General features: G+C 39.1%; 1 protein-coding gene across 11 annotated transcripts in view; it reads right to left on the reverse strand.

Annotated features, from left to right (window-relative positions):
- Ralgapa1 (Ral GTPase activating protein catalytic alpha subunit 1) overlaps positions 1-24,663 on the reverse strand; it is a 206,949-nt gene that overhangs the window by 180,731 nt on the left and 1,555 nt on the right. For all 11 annotated transcript variants that reach the window (XM_029484805.1, XM_029484808.1, XM_029484810.1 and 8 more), the window contains exon 2: positions 146-256. In XM_029484805.1, coding sequence (XP_029340665.1) covers positions 146-256 — 111 coding nt within the window. The remainder of the gene's footprint in view (positions 1-145; positions 257-24,663) is intronic.

Genomic DNA, 24,663 nt, shown 5'->3' on the forward strand with positions numbered 1-24,663 from the left:
GAGGCCAGCCTGGTCTACAAAGTGAGTTCCAGGACAGCCAGGGGTACACAGAGAAACCCTGCCTCGAAAAACCAATAAATAAATAAATAAATAAATAAATAAATAAATAAATAAACATAAGCAAGAATACATGTTAATATCTTACCTTTCTGTTTAAGACTAGCTTCAATAGTCACAAAATTTTCAAAAAACACATAGTATATATGTGAAAAATGTTGGTCAAAAAACTGTTTAAGGTCAATAGATTCTGCATTCTCTGAAAAAAACAACAACAACAAACAGTTCTTAGTAACTAGTCTATCAAGGTTAAATCGTTATTAGCAAACATTTATAGTGCCAAATTTCCTTCAAGGACAAATATCTGCACCTGAAATTCTATCATATTCAAATATATGGGACAAATATTTACATATCTGTTTCTTTGTTTTTACAATTTTAACCTTTACATATTTCAGTTTTAGTTTTAGTTGTTTTTTTTTTTAAATCGGTCTAGTTACCATAGTGTGTGTGTGTGTTTGTTTGTTTGTCTGTCTGTCTGTTTTTTAAAAACAATCCTGTCAAAACTGGGTGCGATGGTACACAACTGTAAACCTAGGTACTCCAAAGGCTGAAGCAGAAGGATCAGGAGATCAAGGCTAGCCTAAGAGGTACAGTGAGACCCTGTTGTGTAAGACAGAGACAGAGACAGAGACAGACAGACTCAAAATCAGTATCTCAAAGGTCTGTTTTTCAGGGCTGGAGAGATGGCTCAGCAATTAAGAGCACTAGCTAGCTGCTCTTCTAGAGGTCCTGAGTTCAATTCCCAGCATCTACAGGGCAGTTCACAACCACCTTTAATGCCCTTTTCTGCTGTGCAAATATATATGTAAACAAAATAAAGTATTAAAAACATAAATAAATAAAATTTAAAAACATAAATAAATATGTTTTTAAAAAAGATATATTTAGCTGGGCAGTGGTGGTGCACGCCTTTGATCCCAGCACTTGGGAGGCAAAGGCAGGCGGATTTCTGAGTTCGAGGCCAGCCTGGTCTACAGAGTGAGTTCCAGGACAGTCAGGGCTATACAAAGAAACCCTGTCTCAAAAAAACAAAAAAAACAAACAAACAAACAAAAAATCTATTTTCAAATCATGGCGTCAGCTTTCCTAACATCTCCTCTAACAGTTTTAAGAACTATTTGTAAGAATAGTTCTGGTAATTCAGTAAATAGATAACAATAGGCTTTATAAATGGTCATTTGAGGATTATAAATTCTTGAGACTGTTCTCAAGAATTTCTCAGTATAGCATGCAAACAAAACATACAATTATGTGCACAATAGAAAGTTAGATTATGAAAGTGAAATGAGACACACCGTCTACAGGAATTCAGAACACAGGATTACTTTCAAAGTTTAAAGGATGTCATCTACTGTCCATGTTCTGAATAGCTACCCTGTATAGCCTCCATAATACAAGCCACCTATTACCCGAGGGCAACAGAAGAGTGGCAGTCACAGAATAAAAATATATTTTATGGAATATAAAAATAAAAACCTTTAAACTACTGTGATAGATAGGAAAAACATTTTCCTTTTGAATCCATTGAAGAACTTTAAAATGAGAAGGAAATAGGTTACAGTTACATCTATATTTTCTGAAATGCTTAAAAATACAAGTAATGTCCCAAGAGAAACAAGAAAATGAGACTAACAAAATAAAACAAAAGCAAACGTGACTCAACCCAAGACTTCCCAACATATTAGGAGCCAAGACATTGTCCTTCAGTTTCCTTCCCACATGGCTGTTAACAAAGCCGGGAAGCTGCACACTTGACTGATGCTAGTAAACAAGTACTAGAGGCCAGGCTCAGTGACATATTCCCGACAGTTTTGGTGGAGCTTCAGATGGAAGAGTACAAATTTGAGCCCCTGGGACTATATAGATCTAGACCTTGACTAAGTGGGAGAGGTAGGCCTATCAAAAGTAAGCTAATTTGTTCTTTTACTTTAAGATTTATTTGTACCTCAAATAATACATATGCCTGTGTATCTGTGCATGGGTATATGCATATGAGTGCTGTTGTCTATGGCCGCCAGAAGAGGGCATTGGATTCTTTGGTTCTGGAGTTACCTGATGTGGGTGCTGGGCACTGAACTCTGGCCCTCTGCAAGGGTACTATTTTCTCATGACCACTGAACTCTCTCTCCATCCCCTCTATATTTATTTTTAAAAACACAAAAGCAAACAAAAACTCTGATAAGATGTTCAACAGTAAATTCATGACATGTACATGGCAGAGTAAAAGACAAGGACAAACTAGGTAAAATATCAGAGGCCTTCCCTTATATAGATCCTAAGGATAGTTCAGCATTAAGGGCACGCGGTGCAGCTGCAGAGGACCCAAGTCCCTAGTTCCCACATGATGGCTTACAAACATCTGGAACTCCAGCTCCAGGAGAGCCAATACCCTCCTCTAGCCTCCACAAGCACTAGGCATACACAGGAGAAACAGACAGGTGTACAGGCAAACCATCCATACATGTAGAATATGTAAATCTAAGAAGAATTCTGTAAGAAACTCTCTGGAATAATTCAAGAGAAAGGAGACTGAAAGGGGAGCCGAGTTAATAGAGAGGCTACAGAAACACTCCATCAACTCTGAGCCACAATACCAAGCTTCACCCTTTCCAAACGCCCCACTAACTTCCCTGCTCCACTACTTTAGCACACTGAGTATTAGTCATGCCACAGTGGCCAGTGCCGAACTTGCTACAGCAAACCTTTACCACTTTCATCTAGCAGAAGTGTTCTGCAGGGTGATAAACCTACCCACCCACACACACACACACAAAAAAAAAAGGTAATCAAAATATTACCTGTCTTCACAGACACTTCTGTTTGGAAGTGCTTGTGAGCTAGTATTTTCCTAAAGAAACAAAATACACATTTCACCTGAAATCCAGGCTAAGGTTTATGAACTTTAAAAATGATTCAGGCTTTGTAGACCTTTGGGAATATTAAAGTAGCAAGGTAATTCTAGACTTTAGTTTCCATCCGTTAGATTTCTCAGATGTTTCTTTTGGGCTTTAAGAAAAATGGATAACTTTTTAAAAACCTGATTATAACATATTTACTCTCTTTCATACATTTTTTTAAATATTTAAATACTATAGCATGTATGTAAACAAAAATTTTAAAGGTCAAAAGTCAACTTTCCTTTTAAAGCCCCGATATTAAATGTGTCTCTGGAAATTTACTAAATGAACCAGGTTGAGAAACCTAGCTGCGGATACAACTCAGTTGATAGAGTGCGTGTCTGGCGTCACACAACTGAAGATAAGCAGCTCAAGGACTTCCTTTACTATACAGAGAGCTTAAGGCCAGTGTGCCACACATTAGTCATGCCTTTAAAAAAATTTAGGAATACAAAGTATTTCCTAAAACACATAACAATCTAAAATGATTAAAATGATCACACACACACACAAAATATCTCATTGATGTTGGAGTTCTTAGTCCAGAAAGAGCTGCACAACAAGTATATTTAATAAGTCTGTTGTTATTGTTGTTTGTAACTAGGAAGCTTTCCATTTTGAACAACTATTCCAAAATAAAAAAAACAAACAAACAAAGAATTTTAAGGAGGAAAAAAATGTATACTAGTGTGATGGGTTTTCAACGCTTGTGTCTACAAGCTCAGGTTCCAGTCCAATTTGAAGCCCAACAAGGGAAAGACTTGCAAATATACAGCAAACTGGTACAACAGAGTTAAATTTACCTTTAAAATCAAAAGATATTTTAAAAATCTAAGTAATAACAGAAGTTAGATAAAGTACCAAAAAGAGCACGGACATCAAAGGCACATACTGCTCTTGCAGAGGACCCAAGTTTGATTCCTGGCACCCACATGGCAGCTCACAACTGTCTGTAACAGTTTCAGGAGATCTGACACCCACTTCTGGCCTCCACACGTACCAAGCATACATGTAGTATACATATGTAGAGAAAGACAGACATATGCATAAAATAAAAATAGATCTTTAAAATCAATAATGTTGGACTGAAAAATGGCAGACTATACTTAGGCATGGATGGCCACCATCTCCAGCAAATTATCTCAGCAAAATTGATAAACAGCCATCAGAAAAGCAACAGAAACTATAAACAGCAGGAGAGAAAAGCCACACCCGGAGCAGCAGGGAAGCCTGGAAAACCCCTTTTCCCCTAGCACAGGGTGCTCAGCACTGGCAACCAACAAGGCAGAAGCAAGATGCCATCTCAAAGAATGCTGCTACCGCCGCCGCAGCTGCTGCTGCCACCGCTGCTGCTGCTTCTGCTCCTGCCTCTAAATCACACTCTAGAACACTCAGACCAAGTAGCCCTGAACTAACTATATGCTATAACCTGACAAAGAGAACACTGTGAGATTGAAGAAAAGAAATCTCAAATCAGATCTGAACAGCATTTAGTGCGCTGAAAACCTGTGAGAACCACAGTTACACTGGAATGTTCACAGAATCCAAGCAGTCAGCAGGACACTGGCAAGAGTGAGCTCTACAGGGCCAAGACAAGCATTCACAACTGGAACCCCGAAGGAACTCAGAGGTATGACCACACCTTTGCATCTACCTATGCAGCACTGTCCTTGGCCGCAGACAGGATTAGTAATCCAAAACCTAACGTAAAACTCAGCCAGGCGACAGGACTGTCCGTCGCAGGGGCCCTCCCAGCAGCAGACAAGAATCTCATGAGTCCAGACAGGAGTCAGGCCAGTCAGTTTCCATAGCCTTTGTCTCAGCTCGCTCTTCTAGAGTTATCCCCTCTGGTTTTAGTTCTCATGATGATAGTAACGACTATGGTGATAAGTAAGAAAGTTCTAAATGAAGACCAAAACAAATGTTAAGAATTCATATTGTGAAGACAGTAAAAGTCCCCATATACATCTAGAATCAATACAACCCCTAACCAAATCCACACTACTCTTTTACCGAAATTAACAAGTTGATTCATAATTTGTAGGAAGTCACAGAGATTATAAAATACTTATAACAAATCTTAAGAACAAAGCAGAAGAACAGTAATCAAAACTGGTTTGAGTGAAGACATACAGAGTAATGAACCAGAAACAAACCCTTAAACTGGCCAATTACTTTTGACAAGGGCACCAAAATAACCATTTAAAAACGATGGTGCTCAGACAACTGGAGTCACATGTTTAACAAAATCAAGAATGACTCCTACCTCATACCATACGTAAAATAAAAACTCAAAAGGACATATGTAAATGTAACTCTTCAAAGAAAACAACCTTGGGCTAGAAATTATTTCTTATATAAAAAGCACAAGTGAGCCGGGCGTGGTGGCGCACGCCTTTAATCCCAGCACTCGGGAGGCAGAGGCAGGCGGATTTCTGAGTTCGAGGCCAGCCTGGTCTACAAAGTGAGTGCCAGGACAGCCAGGGCTATAAAGAAAAACCCCGAAAAAAAAAAAAAAAAAAAAAAAAAAAAAAAAAAAAAAAAAAAAAAAAAAAAAAAAAAAAAAAAAAAAAAAAAAAAAAAATAAAAAAAAAAAAAATAAAAAGCACAAGTGATGAAAGAAAAAAATAGGAGAAAGAAGGTGGCACAGAGGTCCAGCCTTTGCCTTGCATGGCCTGGGTCTGACCACCAACACTACAGAAAGAAAAAGAAAAAAGAAACTGCCTTGGGTATCTATTTCTGTTTGTTTACTTGCTTCAAAGGACATTGTCAAGAATGGAGAAGAGGCTTCCTACAGAGTGGAAATACACACACACACACACACACATATACACACACACACACACACATACACACACACACATACACACACACATACATACACACACACACACATACACACACACACATACACACACACACACATACACACACACATATACACACACACACTTTATTTTTAAGAATTCTTAACAATGCTTAAAAAAAACAGATAAAATTGAGTAGGATATTTGAATAAGACATTTCTTCAAAACACATAGCCAAAAAAATATGAACATGAAAAAATGCTTGTCATCATTAGCCACCAGGGGAAATCACCAAAGCCAAAAGAAAGGGTTGGGGGTATGGCTTTATAGCAGAGCACTGTGTAGCAGGGGTGAGATCCTGGTTTCACTCTCCAGCACAAAGAGGCCCCACCATGAAGCTATAATCAAACTGGACATGAAATAAGAGTTAGCAAAAATGTGGGAAATTTGAATTGTGCATTGATGCTATGACTATAAATGATTTAGCCGTTTTAGAAAATGATTTGGAAAGATTTTTTAAAATGTTAAGAGAATTACCACATGACCCAAAAAGTTCATTACTAAAATGCAAATATTCATCATCACTCATAATTGCCAAACATGGCAAACAATTTAAATATCCGTGAATTGATGAACAGATAGACAACATGTAGTGTATTCATGCAACAAGTATCACACACTCATGAAGAAGAATGAAGTCCTGTTTAGAACATTGTGCTAGGTAAAAGAAGCCAGACAGAGGACAATCCATGTTCTATTGTTTGTATGACTCATCCAGAACCACAGAGATGGAAAGTAATTAATAGCTGCCAGGAGAACCTAGTATGGGAAGGACTGCTGACTGGTACACGTTTCTTCTGTTTCTTTCTTCTTTTGGTGGTCTCCTCTATCTCTAATATCCAATTCTTTGGCATCTCAATCTGTGAAAGTTATGACATCCTACCTGGCTAAATGAATGAGTGCTAAACTTCCTAACCAATTGAAAACAACTACTATAAAAAGAAGTGACTCTAATAAAGAACTGAAAATGTAAAGAAAAATCTCCCTAAAATTAGAAATTTCACCATATGACTGATGTTTGCTGCAAACAAGCACATGACTTTCACTTTTTTGAAGAGTACCTAACTATTTTTTATTATAAAATGCCATGTTTTCAGAGTAATCAAAGTATTATTGGTATTTTATAACCAGTTGTACATATCTCAGTTCATAAAATCATTCTTCTAGCAGTGAAAGTATTCTTTCGGATACTGAGAGATTTGGTATATGTCTTTTAGAAGTTTTAAAGTCCAAAACAGGCAATAATATATAGCCAACATACTTAATAAATGCTATTATTTTCACAATGCAAATATTTTAAATCAAAGTGTTTGTATACGTGAAATTCTGTGTATATGTTTGTACATTTAAGTATAAATAAGACTTACATAAAGTGGAAAGCACATGGACTGTTCTATGCTCTCTACCCTAGTTGAAGAGACAAGTCCAGTAACTGCACATGTGGATGTTACGGCACTGTCAGAGTGAGATGAAGCTCTCACATATCCAAGCTGTCTATGAGTACATGTGACCAGTTTACAGACTATATTTGGTGTTCCAGCAGCGTTCACTACAGAAGGAATGGTACAGTTTCAGTGTGTAGGCTGAGGAGAATTTCTTATATAAATTCACCAACAACAATGGCACCAAAGAAACAGCATCATCTCCATTTCAATCTTCATGAAATCCTTTAATCAATTTCCCACAAAGTATCTCTACACATTATAACCCACGACACCAATTCTTCTATTCATTTTGCGATTAAACTGAATATCTGAAGCTGAAGTCTGATGTTTTGTTTTAAAATCTTCAAGGAGTACTGGCCAGCTACTTTTCTGCATTTAAGTCTGTGTTCTGCTAACCAGACTGCTGTCTTAATATATATATGTACTGAACTCTACTTACCTTTCAAGACTTAGCTCAAATGTCCCTGTCCCTATGAAGGTGGTATTTTAGATAATCCTTCTCTTTCATGTGCATAGCATGTTTCACATCTGGCATATGACTCTATTACCACGCCACCACCTCTTCTAGAGTCTACAGCACGATTGCTTAGATCCATTGTTTTTGAATTTCAAAGAAATAGGTATAAACATAGATGGCTATGATTGTTAAAATATGTTTGATAAGAAACTGCATGTGTATTATTTTTTTAAAAAACTTACAGTAACAACCTAGTTGCTTCTAGATAGCTCTAAGAATACTTGATAGAAAGATGAGCAGGGGGCTGGTGAGATGGCTCAGTAGGTAAGAGCACCCGACTACTCTTCCGAAGGTCCAGAGTTCAAATCCCAGCAACCACATGGTGGCTCACAACCATTCGTAACGAGATCTGACGCCCTCTTCTGGTGAGTGTCTGAAGATAGCTACAGTGTACTTACATATAATAAATAAATAAATCTTTAAAAAAAAAAAAAAAAAAAAGATGAGCAGGAACCTTGAGCCTGTTACCTTAAAAGAATTCAGACAAAATCAACAAATTCCAACCAACCAAACAACAAAAATAGCCTGGCTAGTCTATCTTAGGTTTGGGTGGAGGGAAGAAAACAGTTATATGTTTTCCTTACATTATCTAAAATAAAACATCAACATTCAACTTTATGTCCTTTGTATTCCAGCAGAAACTCATTGTTTCCTAGTTGCTAATTTTTACCAGACGTGTAGGGCTATTTATTCTTAAAAACAAATTCTATTACTAGACTGAGTAGAAGATAACATTTAGTTTTGTTTTTGCTTGGCCAGAACACAGGTCTTGAAAATGCTAGGTAAGTATTCTACCTTGAGGTACAAGTGATTTAATTTTATCATATTTAAGAGTCCAATTAAAGTCTGAAAAACACTTCACAGCCCCCCCCCCCAATAAGCTTTGTGGTTCAAGTGTATTTTTTATGCAGTCTCTAACTGTGTCTGAGGTGTTGTTATAATAATTTCCTGGAATGATCAACCAAAGATTGAATGTATTAGGTAATAAAGAACGTAAATCAGAACCCAGTCTTAGGTTTCTCTATCCATTTAGTCTTCACGTCTCCTCAGCAGTTAACTACTGTCTACCACATAAAGCTATTAGAGGAATTAAGGAATACATGCAAAATGCATGATCTAGAGCCTGTCAGATACTAAGTAATCAAAAATACAATTATTACCAATCTATGACAGCTGCTTTTCTATAAAAATATTTAGTCTAAAAATTTACCAAGAATATAGACAGACAGAATTACCAGACAAATTCTTTATATGAAAAGCTTACTTATTTAGTAATTATTAATGATTGGACATGTAATTTAGGGATATAACGTGTTAACATGCATGAAGTCTCAGCATGCTTCTCATCAAAAACTTTTCAACAAATCTTTAGAAACATAATATTCCAAATTCTAAAATCAGTCTGCAAATTATTGCTATTTTCTGAGCTTGCTCAAACATTTCAGGTTGTTGTGTTTGTTTCTGAGGCCCTGAGTTCTGAACCCAAGGCGTGGTACCCTGGGTCAGGGATTGTGATATACTGGCCACATCCCAGGCCCAAATACTTTTTCAGAAATACTTTCTTCTTCAACTTCATCAAAACACTTATTTCATGTACAAGCAGTTGCTGTAGGAAATGGAGCAGTCATCCCTCGGAGGGAGAATCTGATACTGTAGGGCAGGTGTGGCCTTCTACTATAGGAGTAGTCCTACCTCTACCTCCCAAATGTTCTTTTAAATAGTAACATTCTTCTGAAATGTAACTGTTTCCAGCTATGTTTTTTTTAAAAGATTATTATTTTTATTTTTTATTAGATATTTTCTTTATTTACATTTCAAATGTTATTCCCTTTCCTGGTTTCCCCTACAAAAACCCCCTATTCTCTCCCCCCTGCCACTGTTCACCAACCCACCCACTCCCGCTTCCTGGCCCTGGCATTCCCCTATACTGGGGCATAGAGCCTTCACAGGACCAAGGGCCTAAATAAATAAGAGAGCGTCAGATCTCATTACAGGTGGTTGTGAGCCAGCACGTGGTTGCTGGGATTTGAACTCAGGACCTTCGGGAGAGCAGTCAGTGCTCTTACCCACTGAGCCATCTTGTCAGCCCCTCCAGCTATGTTTTTAAAAAGTGTGCAAAAATCTCTCCTGGAAAAAAATATAATACCTTTAATTCTCAAACTTAAAAAAAAAAAAAAAAAAAAAAACCTTAAGTAAATGGAAAACTCCTTAGAACAGAGAGGACATACTGCTAATGTATTTTCTCTAAATGAAGTCTGTATATTCAGTGTAATTCAAACAAAGCCAAGTAACATCAAGCACAGTGGCACAAACTTGTGAGGCCAGCAGTGAAGCAAGAGGATTTCCCGTTCAAAATCAGCCAGAGCTACACAGTAAGCTAGACTGTTTCAAAAAGCAAACCATCCAATCAAGCTTTTCATGGAAGTTAGCCAGCCGATTCTCAAAGACATACGGTAGAGAGGGAAGGGCCAAAGCTGCCAAGAATCTTCTCCTAGCTTTCTGTGACTGTCTTCAAGAAACTACAGCCCAAAACATCAAAGGTTATTCTCTCAAAATACTGAATGCCCAGAGTCTGAAATCAATGGGCTAAAATCAAGGCACTAGCAGTACCACTGTCCTCCTGCAGAAGCTGCAGACAAGAATCCATCCTGTCGCTCCAGCTTCTAAAGCATTTGCCATGTATCCATTGGCCATGGAGCTCCAATCTTCAAGACCAGTACTCTGAAATTTCCATTTGCTCAGTCTTTGTATCAAGTCTTCTCTCTGGGTCTGTTAACTTTATTACACAGTGAGGATAAAAGTAAGGGACCAATGTATTTTAAGGCTAATATTTCTTTAGGCTCCTAAGATGAGTTTTATAAAAGCTCAATACTATAAATGAGAAAATAAAAATGTATTTCAACAGCAGAAATTATCTGTTACCCATACCATAATGTCACAAACATTTTTCAGTAGGTGTCCTGGGTGTGTGTGGGTGTGCGCGCCTGCTCACGCCTGCTCATTTTTCAGTTAATGTCCTGGGTGTATGTGCCCATGTTTGCCTGTTCTTCTATGTAATATAGCACAGACTTTAGATTCTGAATCAAAACCTTTTACAAGGGTATTTAAAACAACTCAACTTTCTTTCTGATCAAATTACTGACCTCCATGATTTTCTACCACTGCCAATTGAATATTCACAAACCAATCTTGCTCTCGTCATCCTTAATGTATCCATTCAAGAGCTGGACAGTATTTACTGAGCTCCTATCATAGTGCAAGCCAGCACACTGAAGTCAGGGATAGAAAAGATGTGTGTGATCAGGAAAAACGTGAGGCATTCCTTAGGCATGCAAATAATACTGGCACCAAAGAATCAAATGACTCGATGTGAATAAGCACAGTACATGAAGTGTCATGTCAGCTCCTAGACTGACTGGCCCAGGAAGGCTTGGCACAAACTGTGTGGACATTTCCCCTGAAAGGTGCAAAAGTTGAAGCTTTAAGGTGGCAGGAGTGATAGCAAGTCAGACTGGTACAGCATGTATTTATTAGCAAGGGACAGCACAGTGATTCTGGTTGGATGCTACACTGTGACATGCCACAGAATTTTAACTAGGGGTCAACTAGGAAGGCAATGTGGTAAAAAAAAAAAAATCATAGAACACTTAAAGGAGTTTAAGGTGTGGTGATAAGTCTTTTAAGTGCAGATACTGCTTTTGAGATTCGGAAACCAATCAGAGTTAAAACCTGGAATTTGAATGGGATCATTGACAGTAAATATATTGGCATTGGAAGCCAAGGACAATTTATTCAAGGACTATATATAGGTAGAAGAAAAGAGACTTGCAAACAGAACACTGAAAAACACTAATACTGAAGGGAAGGATTTGGCTACAGCAGAAAAGTCTATAAAAGTGTCATCAATGAAATGAAATGGACTGGTTGGTCCTGGTTGTGTCTCCCTAGTACACAGGAGGCAGAGGCAAGGGGATCCTGTGAGTTTGAAGCCAGCCTGGTCTACATAGTGAGTTCCAGGACAAACAAAGAACAACAGAAAAACCCTGTCTCAAACACACACACGCAACCAACCAGAAAGTGGAGAACGCAGAACTGAGAAAGTCTGAAGGACGATGTGAACAAGCAACATGTATCCCAAACCATGGGGTGTTCTCAGATGAACGTGTAAGTGTATCAGAAGCATAAAAAGAGTAAGCAACCCATCCAGAGTGCTGCCCACTGAGACAGGATGCAAAGAAATCTGCTATCAGGAGAGAATTGGGACTCAGATTAGTCAAATGAGTTTCAACTGAGTGAAGTTCCACTACATTCCTTTGATTTTTTAAGATGCAACTGCATCACTCAGTTAGAACACTAAGATCAGATAATTTTATTGTTTTAAACACAAGTTAAAATTTTTGAACTTCATATTCCTGACAATGGGGATCTATGAAAGATCTGAAAACAATTGTGACATGCTCTGTAATATGCTATAGAAAGACTGTGACAGCACCTTGTGAAAATTCGGAAAGGGAGAAAGATCCTCATAAGGAAACCAACCAGTGGACTCATACAAATTATTAAGCAACAATGAATAAACAGTTTAATAAAAAAATGATAGTAAGAACAGACAAGAATGAAAGGACAGGGCTGGGGAGATGGCTTAGTTGGTAAAGTGCTTGTCACACAGCATAAAGATCTAAGTTTGGATCCCCAAAACCCATGTAAAGGTTTTTATAGGCAAAAGCTGACAAGTCAGAAACAGAGGATCCCTAGGGCCTTTCAATCAGCCAGTCCAGTTGCTTAGTAAGCTCCAAGCCAAAGGAGAGCCCCTGACTCAAAAAAAGAAAAAGAAAAAAGAGAACATTTGAGATATCTTTCACTGACCTCTGACCCCCATGTGTCCACATGTGCACCCTCACCCTCATGCACACAAACAAAAAGAGCAGTATTTAGCTGAGGAGACAATGTAAAGATGTCCCACATAGAATGGGCATGGTGGAACATTCCTTTAATCTCAGAAGCAGAGGCAAAAGAATCTCTGTGACTTTAAGACCACTTTGGTCTACACAGTGAGTTCCAAGACTGCCAGGATAACTGTTTCGTGGGTGGGGGGGAAGTCCCATACATTTCAAACTCCAAGGTCTCAATAAAAATTTATCTTTTTCTACTTATCATTAAAGATAAGATTCCTGCCAAATGGAAGAAGATAGTATCACTCACAAAAAAAAAAAAAAGTAAACTCTTCTAGAATTTTCTCCAAGATCTACTTCTATAGTATGAGTACTTCAACAACACTATATAATAAATATATGAGTGCATCCACATGACATACATAAATTACAAATTAAATAAGAAAAAAGTTTCAAAGCCAGGCATGGTGCAATGCTAGTACCTGGGAGGACAAGGCAAGAACATTTAAACTTAAGTGAGTAAAAGAGTCAGAGACAGAGAAATGGAAAAAGAATTCTTTTAACCAAAAACAAAGAATTCTTTCTGTTCTAAAGACACCAAAAGCCTGTAATGTGACCTTTCTTTGTTTACCTGCGCTACCACGAAATTTAAGAACCAAATTCAGTGACTTAACAGCTGTAATCAGCTCATCTCTAAGCTCCTTTCTTCATAGGTGAAGCTGTTGTTCTTTCTCTCATTATTCACTCTACACTCTACTCATTTCTTACCTGGCTACAATACAGTCCTCAAATAATGGCATACGAGTGCAAAGATGCTTTTCTGTATTTAAAACAGCTTGTTCTGTTATTAATTAATCAGAGTTATGGTGTGAATCTTGTATGTTTCAAAAGCTTTGCATTCAGGTCGTGATGCTCTTTGCAGGAAGTTCTTGAAACTTAGAAGGTAGGACAGAGCTGAAGAAAGGAAGTCACTGCGGCAGATACAAGCACCTCCCAAGTAGATTATCCCCAAGCTGCTCCCTGTCCAGGGTGAGGTAAACAGCTGCCCTCTGCCACAGGCTACCACCTGCATCTGAGATGCTCAATGAACATCGAGAAATACGAAGATAATCTAATGGCTCACAACTAATGATGAAGGGGTAGGGAATCTTAAAAGCAGCCATAGGAAAGTATATTGTATATGGGGGAGAATTAAGATGAAAAAAGACTTACCAGAAACATTACAAGCAAGGAGATAGTGAAATAAAATATTTAAAGAACAAATGCAGGGGGTGGAGAGAAGCCCATAGACCTAAAATTCTAAGCATAGCAAAACTTTCTTCTAAAAATATTAAAAATAAAATAGAATTTCACTAGCAGACAGTTGCCGTAGAGAAAATGTTAGTTTTTTTTTAAAGGATTTATTTATTTAGTTTATGTATATGAGTACACTGTAGTTGTACAGACGCACCAGAAGAAGGAGTCAGATCACACTGAAGATGGTTGTGAGCCACCAGGTGGTTGCTGGGAATTGAACTCAGGAACTTTGGAAGAGCAGTCAGTGCTCTTAACTACTAAGTCATCTCTGCAGCCCAAAATGTTAGTTTTTTAAGCACAAATAAAATTACACAGAATAGACAAGAGTTTCTACATAAAGAAATTAATAGTACTAAAAATGGTACTAAATGGAGAAGTGTATAATAAGAACTTTTGTCACTTACAAATCTTTTGTTGTTGTTGTTGTTGTTGTTTTTGTTTTTCGAGACAGGGTTTCTCTGTGTAGCCCTGGCTGTCCTAGAACTCACTTTGTAGACCAGGCTGGCCTGGAACTCAGAAATCTGTCTGCCTCTGCCTCCGGAGTGCTGGGATTAAAGGCGTGCACCACCACACCTGGCATATCACTTACAAATCTTACAAAGGCTAAGGTGTAGCTCAGTGGCAGAACATATGCCAAGCATTTGTAAAGCCCAGGATTCTATACTCAGCCCTGAAAAACTTTAAAATCCTACAAAGATAACTATTTGCTTAGATAAAATAATATAGTGTTGTATTTACAGCATATAAGTAAAAGATGGTAACAAAAGCATAAAGGCTCAAAGTGGGGCAACGGAAGTATAGGATCTTAAATGCAAACTGGTGTAACATCACTTAGAGGTATAGACCCTGACAGGTTTATAGATATGAACTAATCAAAAGGGGGAGGAGGGAAAGGGGAAGATGGAACTAAACAGGCCAAAAAGAAAACAAAAAGCAATAATAATAACATCAATAATCATGTTAAATGCAACAATCCCAATCATCTCCATTAAAAGGCAGATTAATAGGGTCCTGTATTGAAAAGACTTCTCTCTAGGTATGATGATGGACTCCTGTCATCTTAGCATACTGGAGGCAGAATGAGTATTTCAAGTTTAAGGCCAGCACACAGTGAATGCCTGGTCAGCCAGGGTTACATAACAACACCCTGTCTCTAAAGCAAGCAAGCAACCAACCAACCAATCAGTAAAACTGGGGCTAGTGCATGTAGCTCAGTCGAGTGCTTGCCTACCCAGAATGCATCAAGCTTTGGTTTGGTCCCCAGTACCACATAAACCAGACATGCAATCACACGCCTATAATCCCAGACAACAGGAGGTGAAAGCAAGAAGATCAGAAACTCAAAAGCATTCTCAACTACACAGTAAGTTTGAGACCAGGATTCATGAGCCTGCCATGTCTTTGCACAGCATAGGTCCTGAAACTGACTAGGGGTGACAAGTGAATAAAGAAATGACAGACACACAGACAGAGAAAAGCTGGGAAATTGGTAGTCTGGATTCCCTGAAGAAGCCACAGCATCCTGAAAACTCAGTATGTTTTCTGTATACCACTGAACAGGGAGGCCTTTTACTGCATATAGCTGAACAAGGAGGCGGGGTTTATGGTGTAGAGCTAACAAGGAGACAAGCTTAGCTAGCCTCACTCTGTAGGTAAGCAGTCATCAGGCCATAAAGAGCCAGGGGAGAAGCTATGATGAAGATGTTTTGCACACTCTAACTATCATTCACACATGGACCACAAAAAGGCTTTGCCATCCCTCTAAGTATCACCTAAGGAAAAGTTTGCCACCCCTATGGATTTGAGGCATCAGGGTCCTTGACATGGCTATGCCTATGTCAACAGCACACATGCACTCAGAACCTTACTTGGTCCCCATACTGGCTCAAAATAAATAAATAAAGGGGATGGGTGAACCAAGAAATAGGAAGCCCACTTTATAAAGATATAGTAGATTTAAAAGGTGAGAAAATGTTTACTATGCAACACTAATCAGATGAAAGCAAAAGAGGCTATACTAATGGCACAGTAGGAGCATGGCACAGAGGTAAAAGTGCTTGCTACCCACACCTGATAACCAGAGTTCCATCTCCAGAGCCCATGTAAAGGTAGAAGGAGAGAACCAACTCCACAAACCATCCTCCACACAAACACTGTAGCGCATGCACACACACACAAGCACACGCAAACATGAATATACTATGTATATATACAATTTTTTTCAAAGATTTATTTATTTAACATACTTATAAATATACTGTCGCTGTCTTCAGACACACCAGAAGATGACATCTGATTCTATTAAAGATGGTTGTCAGTCACCATGTGGTTGCTGGGAATTGAACTCAGGACCTCTGGAAGAGCAGTCAGTGCTCTTAACTATTAAGCCATCTCTTCAGCCCTATACAATTTTTTTTAAAGCAATGTTTAATATAAAAGTGAAAACCAATCCTACAATTAGTATCATACTACATGGTAAAAAATCAATTGCTTTCCCCCTAAAATTGAGAACAAGGATAGATATTCATCACTTTTCTTTCTTCTTTCTTGTCCCCCCCCCCCCACAAAAAAAGGTCTATCAAAAAGATATCCACTTCATAGTTCAAGAAGGCAAGAAAAAAGAAAAAAGGAATAAAGCACCCACATTGGAAAATGGGGGTGGGGGAGAAAACCAATGGAATCACCCTAGGGGCAAGGGGTGTGAGACAGAGAGACAGCTCAGTGAATAAAAATACTGGCTGTTTTTCCAGAGGAATGGAATTTGATTCCCAGCCCCCATACGATGGCTTACACCATCTGTAAAATCAGTTCTCGGGGCTCCAAAGACCTTTTCTGACCTCTCAGGCACCAAGAACACAAGTGGTACATAAACACACATGCAGGCAAGCACTCATACACACAAAATAAAAGTATTTTAAAGTGAGTATTTCTCTTAACTAAATACAACAAGAAATAAATACCAAGACAACATTTGGGGGGTGGTGTACATGGTGGGGGGCATGAGGGGGAAGGGGAGGCTTCTGTTTGTTTTGAGTTTGGTTTTTGGTAGGTTTGTTTGTTTGTTTGTTTGTTTGTTTGTTTTGAGATGGAATCTTATTATCTAGCCCTGGCTGGCTTGGAACTCAGAAATCTGCCTGCCTCTGCCTGCTGAGTGCTAAGATCAAAGGTGTGAGCTACCATGCCTGCCTAAGATATCATCTTATAAGAGATGAAAAGTAGAAAATATTAGGGGTTAACTCTGATCAAAGTTTCACAGCACAACACTGCTGAGAAACATAAAGTAGTCCTATGTAAGTAAGCAGAGACATCCTGGCTCCTGATGCAAACCATCAAGCTGTCTTCAGACTTTCCCAGACTGCTTGCTGTCCAGACTCAAAATAGTCCCAGTCAAAATCCCAAGGGGTTGCTGTTTTGTTTAGAAATTGAGAAACTAACTTTTCATTCTTTTAAATGTTATTTTATGTATATAGATGCTTTGCCTGCATGATTCTGTGTACCCTTTGTATGCCTGGTGCCTTCAGATTCTTGGAAGCAGATTTACAGATGGTTGTCAGCAGTCACCATGTGGGTACTGGGAACTGAATCCAGGTTCTCTGGAAGAACAGCCAGTGCTCTTAACCATGGAGCCATCTCTCCAGTACCTTTTGCTTTTTAGAGTGTCTCAACACTATGTTGCCCAGGCAAGGCTTGAAGTAGTTGCCTCAAATGATGCTTTGGCTTCAGCCTCCTGAATTGCTGGACAATGAACTAGATGGGACAACAGACACGTGCAATCATGATGCACTTGGTTGGCTTAACAAGTTAATCTTAAATTCACATGGAAACAGAAAGGGTCTGAACCTTCAAAGCAAAAGCAACAACAAAGAACACCTCTGAAAATGAGAAAACTGGAAGAAACCCAAACTACATTTTAGGATTTATTTTAGTTACAATTATCCAAACATTGTGGTATTGGCACCAGCACAGATAAAACAGATCACTGAAACAAAACAGAGTCTAGAAATAAGCCCACATATATTTAGACAGGCAGGTTTTAACAAAAGCACGGGGCAGGCAGTTCAAAAAGTAGGACTTAAACAGAAGTCTGAAAACTGGATATCTACATATAAAGATGGGTGGAGAAGCACTCCACAGCACAATTTTTATCACATTACAAAGCAAAATAAATACAAGATGAATCACACACGGCCCCAGATAAAACCTAAACTAGTATCACTTTTAGAAGCATGAAGGAAAATGAGATAGGCAAAGATTTTAGATGACACTGTCTAAAAATTAGCATAAAAGAAAAGGTTGATGTAAACTTTTAAATATAAAGTTTTGGTTTTGATGAAACTCAAGAATTTGCGAAAGGCAGGCAAACACTTTCCTGAGCTGCATCCCCAGCACATAAATATTTAATCAAAATCAAGAATCCTAAGGGATGGGCTGGAGAGATGACTCAGCAGTTAAGAGTACTGACTGCTCTTCCAGAGGTCCTGAGTTCAATTCCCAGCAACCACATGGTGGCTCACAACTATCTGTTATAGGATCCGATGCCCTCTCCTGGTGTGTCTGAAGTCAGCCACAGTGTACTAATACATATACATTAAGTAAGTAAATCTTTAAAAACAAGACTCCTAGGGGATGAAGAGTGGGCTCTTCAGTAAGAGCACTGGTTACTGACCTGACACCTTCTTCTGGCCTGTGTGGGCACCACATACACGGTACACAAACACACATGCAGACAAAATATCTATAAACATTAAATAAAAATAAATGTTTAAAGAGAATGGAAAGATGACCCACAATTGGCAGAACTGGGGGTTAGAGTTCTTGGCAAGTCATTTACTTGGTAAACATACTTGTCTTTTTTTTTTATTAGATATTTTCTTTATTTACATTTCAAATGTTATCCCCTTTCTTCAAAAATCCCCTATCCTCTCCCTCCTCTCCCTGAATTCTTCAGAGTTAGAAAGGGCAATTTGCAAATTCATCTGGAATAACAAAAAACCTGGGATAGCAAAAAACTATTCTCAACAATAAATGAACCTCTGATGGAATCACCATCCCTGACCTCAAGCTGTACTATGGAGCAATTGTGATAAAAACTGCATGGTACTGGTACAGTGACAGACAGGTAGATCAATGGAATAGAATTGAAGACCCAGAAATGAACCCACACACCTATGGTCACTTGATATTTGACAGGGGAGCTAAAACCACCCAGTGGGAAAAAGACAACATTTTCAACAAATGGAGCTGGCTCAACTGGAGGTTAGCATGAAGAAGAATGCAAACTGATCCATTCTTATCTCCTTGTACAAAGCTCAAGTCTAAGTGGATCAAGGAACTCTACATAAAACCAGAGGCACTGAAACTTACAGAGGAGAAAGTGGGGAAGAGCCTCGAAGATATGGGCACAGGGGAAATATTCCTGAACAGAACACCAATGGCTTGTGCTGTAAGATCAAGAATCAACAAATGGGACCTCATAAAATTGCAAAGCTTCTGTAAGGCAAAGGACACTGTCAATAAGACAAAAAGGCCACCAACAGATTGGAAAAAGATCTTTACCAAACGCACTTGTCTTAAGTGGCTAGGGTGCCGCTGGCAGGAGAGCACCTGGCTAAGCTTCAGGTCCTGCTTTTGATCCTGAGCACTAAGAAAACAAAACAATAACAACAACAAAACAAACCCTCAAAAACATGTGTATACTGAATACATAAAGAACTTTCAAGGGATGGCGAGATGGCTCAGCTGTTAAGAGCACCGACTGCTCTTCTGAAGGTCCTGAGTTCAAATCCCAGCAACCACATGTGGCTCACAACCATCTATAACAAAATCCGATCCCCTCTTCTGGAGTGTCTGAAGACAGCTACAGAGTACTTACATATAATAAATAAATAATAATAATTATATAAAAAAAAAGAACTTTCAAAAGTAAGGCTGAGGAGATGGCCCAGCAGATAAAGCACTTGCTATACAAACCTGAGGGCCAGCACTCAGATCCTAAGCCCAGAGCTTGGAAGGGAGGGACAGATGATTCCTGGAGCAAGCTGGCTTGCTGGACTAACTGGTATGAAGAAGCTCTGGATTCAATTTAGAGACCCTGCCCCAACAACAAGTATGATGAGAATAATGCAGATATCCTCATAACCTCCACATTCCATCCTACACACACACACACACACACACACACACACACACACACACACGAGCACACTAAAAAACTGATGAGACTTCAAGAGAAAGTTTACCAAAAAAGTTACACAATAGAAATAAGCACAGGCCGGGCATGGTGGCGCACGCCTTTAATCCCAGCACTCGGGAGGCAGAGGCAGGCAGATTTCTGAGTTCGAGTTTAGCCTGGTCTACAGAGTGAGTTCCAGGACAGCCAGGACTACACAGAGAAACCCTGTCTCAAAAAAAAGAAAAAAGAAAAAAAAGAAATAAGCACAGACTGTCAGACATGACCAGCACACACACTACAGAGGCTGAAACAAAGAGGTCTGGTCACATAGAGCAATGTCAATGCATATATGGAGGACCTGGCACTCTCGTGCTACTTCTGAAATGTTAAACAATAAAAAAGAGATTGGCAGTTTCTTTTGTTGTTTTATTGTTGAGACGAAGTCTCTCTCATTCTGTAGCCCAGGCTAGACTAACTCATTTATGTAGATTCAAACTTGAGGCAATCCTCCTGAGTCAACCTCCCAAATGCTGAGATTATAGGCATCAGCTCCCGCACCTAGCCTGGCAGTTTCTCAAATGTTAAATATACGACTACAACATGATCCAGCCATCCCATTCCCAGGTACCTAACCACTCAAAATGAAGTGCACAGCTGTTCCAGCACGCTCTGCAGCAGCTTCACTTGTAACAGTCCCAAACAACCCACGTGTTAATCAACACAGAATGGAAAACTGTGCTCTAGCAGACTACTAGTCAACCACTGACACCAGAGGACAACACAAATGGGCTTCAAAATAATGAGGCTGAGTAAAAGAAAATGCAAAACTCTATAAAGTTTTAGTTATATGTTATGTAATCCCATTTAAATAAAACTCTACAAAATACAAATTTAAAGACCAGATTGGAATTTGTGTAGTGTTGGACAGGAAGGCACTATCTGAGAAAGGAGAGAAAGGGGGGCATGAAGAAACTTTGGGAGGAAGACATACCATTCATTATCTGGCTATAGGCTTTTGTTGTGCTGCAGTATTAGGGATTGAGTCTCGGACCCTCAAGCATGCTAGGCAAGCACTCTACCACTGAGCTACAACCCAGCTCTTCTTTTCCGTTACTTGTGTTGTGGAAAAGATAGCTCCTGGGCCTTGTGCAAGCAGGGCATGCTTTCTTACTGAGCTCCATGCCCAAGCCCTAGTTATAGTTATCTTGTTTGGGTAAGTCTAATGTTGATTTCATGAGGAACCCCTTTGTTAAAATTACCGTAAAAACTTTAAATATATACAATTTTATCGGATGACAACTATATATTAATAAAGCTGTCAGAATGATCTAGCAATAACCCATTCTTAGCTAAATAAGCCCTTGTGTTTTTTAATCTAGATGACTAAACTTTGCACTCGCCACTGTAAGTAGAAGCAAGCTAACATTTCTAGAACATGCATAATATGCCCAAAGCTATTTTAGACACTTCATATGTGCTAACCTTACTACCATTATCATTATCTTTTTGTCATTTTGTCTTTTTTTTTTTTCTTCCAGAGCTGAGACTGAACCCAGGGCCTTAACATACTAGTTATAAAATAGAAGTGGGAAGTAAAAAAGATACCATAAAACTCTACAGACCAGACAAGGCCTTTTTTTTTTTTTTTTTTTTTTTGCTTAACTTTTAGTTCCTACAAACCAAATACATATGATGATCATAAGCAGCCAGCAGCTTTGAAATCTAAGTCCATCAGAGGAGAGGATAATATTTTTTTGAGACAGTCTCACTATGTAGCCCTGGTTGGTGTGGTACTCCTTATGTAGCTGTAGCCCGAGTGTCTTAACCTGTAATCCTCCGGCCTTGGCAATGGCATGCATCATTACACCTGGCTAAGGTCTATAAATTTAACTGGAATTTCCACTACAGTGGAAACACACAAGCCATCAAAAAGGTTACTACTGGATATTTAGGTTTTAAGTTTTTTGGTTTTTGGGGGTTTTTTTTGTTTTTTGTTTGTTTTTGTTTTTGTTTTTTTTTTTTTTTGGTTTTTCGAGACAGGGTTTCTCTGTATAGCCCTGGCTGTCCTGGAACTCACTTTGTAGACCAGGCTGGCCTCAAACTCAGAAATCCGCCTACCTCTGCCTCCCGAGTGCTGGGATTAAAGGCGCGCGCCACCACGCCCCCGCAAGTTTTAAGTTTTTATATAATAATTTTTAATCGAAAGAAGACACACACTCCTTGATTTGCTATTTTAATAATGTAAGGACTTAAGACAGGAAGGAAGGAAGGAAGGAAGGAAGGAAGGAAGGAAGGAAGGAAGGCAGGCTAAAGAGAGAGAGCTCAATGGTTAAGAACACTGGCTGTGGGCTGGCGAGATGGCTCAGAAGTTAAGAGCACTGACTGCTCTTCCGGAGGTCCTGAGTTCAAATCCCAGCAACCACATGATGGCTCACAACCATCTGTAATGAGAGATCTGATGCCCTCTTCTGGTGTGTCTGAAGACAACCACAGTGTACATATAATAAGTAAATAAATCTTTAAAAGAGAGAGAGAGAGAGAACGAACCCTGGCCGCTTTCCAGAGAACCTAGAGATTTAAGTCCCAGCACCCATATGGTAGCTTTACAACTATCTGCATCTCCAGTTCTAGGGGATCAAACACTCTCTTCTGGCTTCCGTGGGTACCAAAGCACACATGTAATGCACATACATACATACAAACATGAAAAATAAAAATATACATTTCTTTAAATGAAAAGCACTGAAGAAGCCATCTTTCAAATGTTGGATATTCCTTCAGACCTCTACCCAGTAAGGGCCTATATAGAAGACCATACTAAAGCAGCTGTAGATCAGTGATGCCTACAGGAGACAGATCATGTGTGGACATACTCTTTCTAAGGGAGTTGCTATTTTATGCATGTACTGACTTCTCCTATAATTACCCTAGTGCACAGTACTTTTGTTTGGTTCAATATGATTCTGTGTTATTAGCAGACTAAGTAGTTTCTTCATTGTATTTCCTTAAAACCCTACTTATTTCCAAAAGGGATTTAAAATGGCTCTTTCAACTACAAAATAGGAACCAGTGGGCAAGCCTCTAAGGGAGTTCAACTTTGTCTTTCTATTTCTCCCACTCATTTTCTTTCTTTCTTTTTCTTTTTTTTTTTTTTTTGGAGGGGGGGGGTTTGAGACAGGGTTTCTCTGTGTAGCCCTGGCTGTCCTGGAATTCACTCCATAGACCAGGCTGGCCTCAAACTCAGAAATTTGCCTGCCTCTGCCTCCCGAGTGCTGGGATCAAAGGTGTGCGCCACCACTGCCAGGCATCTTATTTTAAATGAAATAACTGTAACCATTAAATATTGAAGCTGAAATGTTGCTCAGCAGCAAAGTGCAGGCCTGCTAGCACACTTGAGTCCCCAGGTCAATTCCTAGCCCTGAGGCAGAGAGGGAGAGAACTTAAAACTAACCCTAGCATTTAGGGGTTCATCTTTTAGTATGCATTATGACCAGGCGGGCCTCGAACTCAGAAATCCGCCTGCCTCTGCCTCCCGAGTGCTGGGATTAAAGGCGTGCGCCACCACGCCCGGCCTGTATTCCATTTTCAAACTGAGGAAGCCAGGTCCTACAAAATATCCAACACGTGTGGTAGTAATACATCTGATGTTTCCCAAGTTAGGAAACACACACACACACACAACCACAAAACCCTCTATGCTGTGGCAGGTAATTTAGGAACTCTCAATATCCTGTTGTAGCTCAGCTTTATAGTTACAACTGCATTTATGCAGTCTACAGCTTGTCTCAAGTGAGAGTCAGATTGCACCAAGTGTCCAGTTGCAAACGGCCGTTATTTTGCAATGCATTTACGTGCCGATGACTTTGCGTGTCTCAGCGCATCTTTTCACACAAATCTTCAATGACTTAACTCCAAAATGGAAATGTTAAAAACCTCTACCATATTTCAATGGTTTACATAAGATGGGTTTAACTGCTTTCTCATTATACCACAGGTATAAGTACTTGTGATAACTAAGATTAGCTGTCAGACATGTAGGAAGGCTGAAAAACAAACCAGAGACAGAAAATCTAGGCTTCCGTGTGTTCATTAGTCTCGACCAGCTCCATCCATCTTCAACTTTCTCGTTTATATTTTTTAAAATGGCAAATAATATCTCTATTTCTAGACAGATGGTCAAGTTGGATTATACTAATTCATGTGAGACCCTTTGGAGACAGCAAAACACCACACAAATGTTGGGTATCATTGGTGGTATTAGTCACAACACAGTAGAGAAATCCACCCATGAAACAGGACACACCACTAATTCCAAAACAGGCAGAAATGAGGAGAACAGCTTGAGATGATAAACTCTGAATTAGAATTCAGGCATCTGAGATCTAACCTCAGCTATCCTATTGTCATTCTATATGTAAGCCCTGGTCAACTTTCCTTTTTACCTCAAAATTTCATTAAAAAAAAAAAAAAATCCAAGTTGTCTATGACCAAGTATCCAAAAATCCTCGTTTAACACT

The sequence above is a fragment of the Mus caroli genome, chromosome 12, assembly GCF_900094665.2.
Source record: "Mus caroli chromosome 12, CAROLI_EIJ_v1.1, whole genome shotgun sequence".
In the NCBI taxonomy this organism is placed as follows: domain Eukaryota; kingdom Metazoa; phylum Chordata; class Mammalia; order Rodentia; family Muridae; genus Mus; species Mus caroli.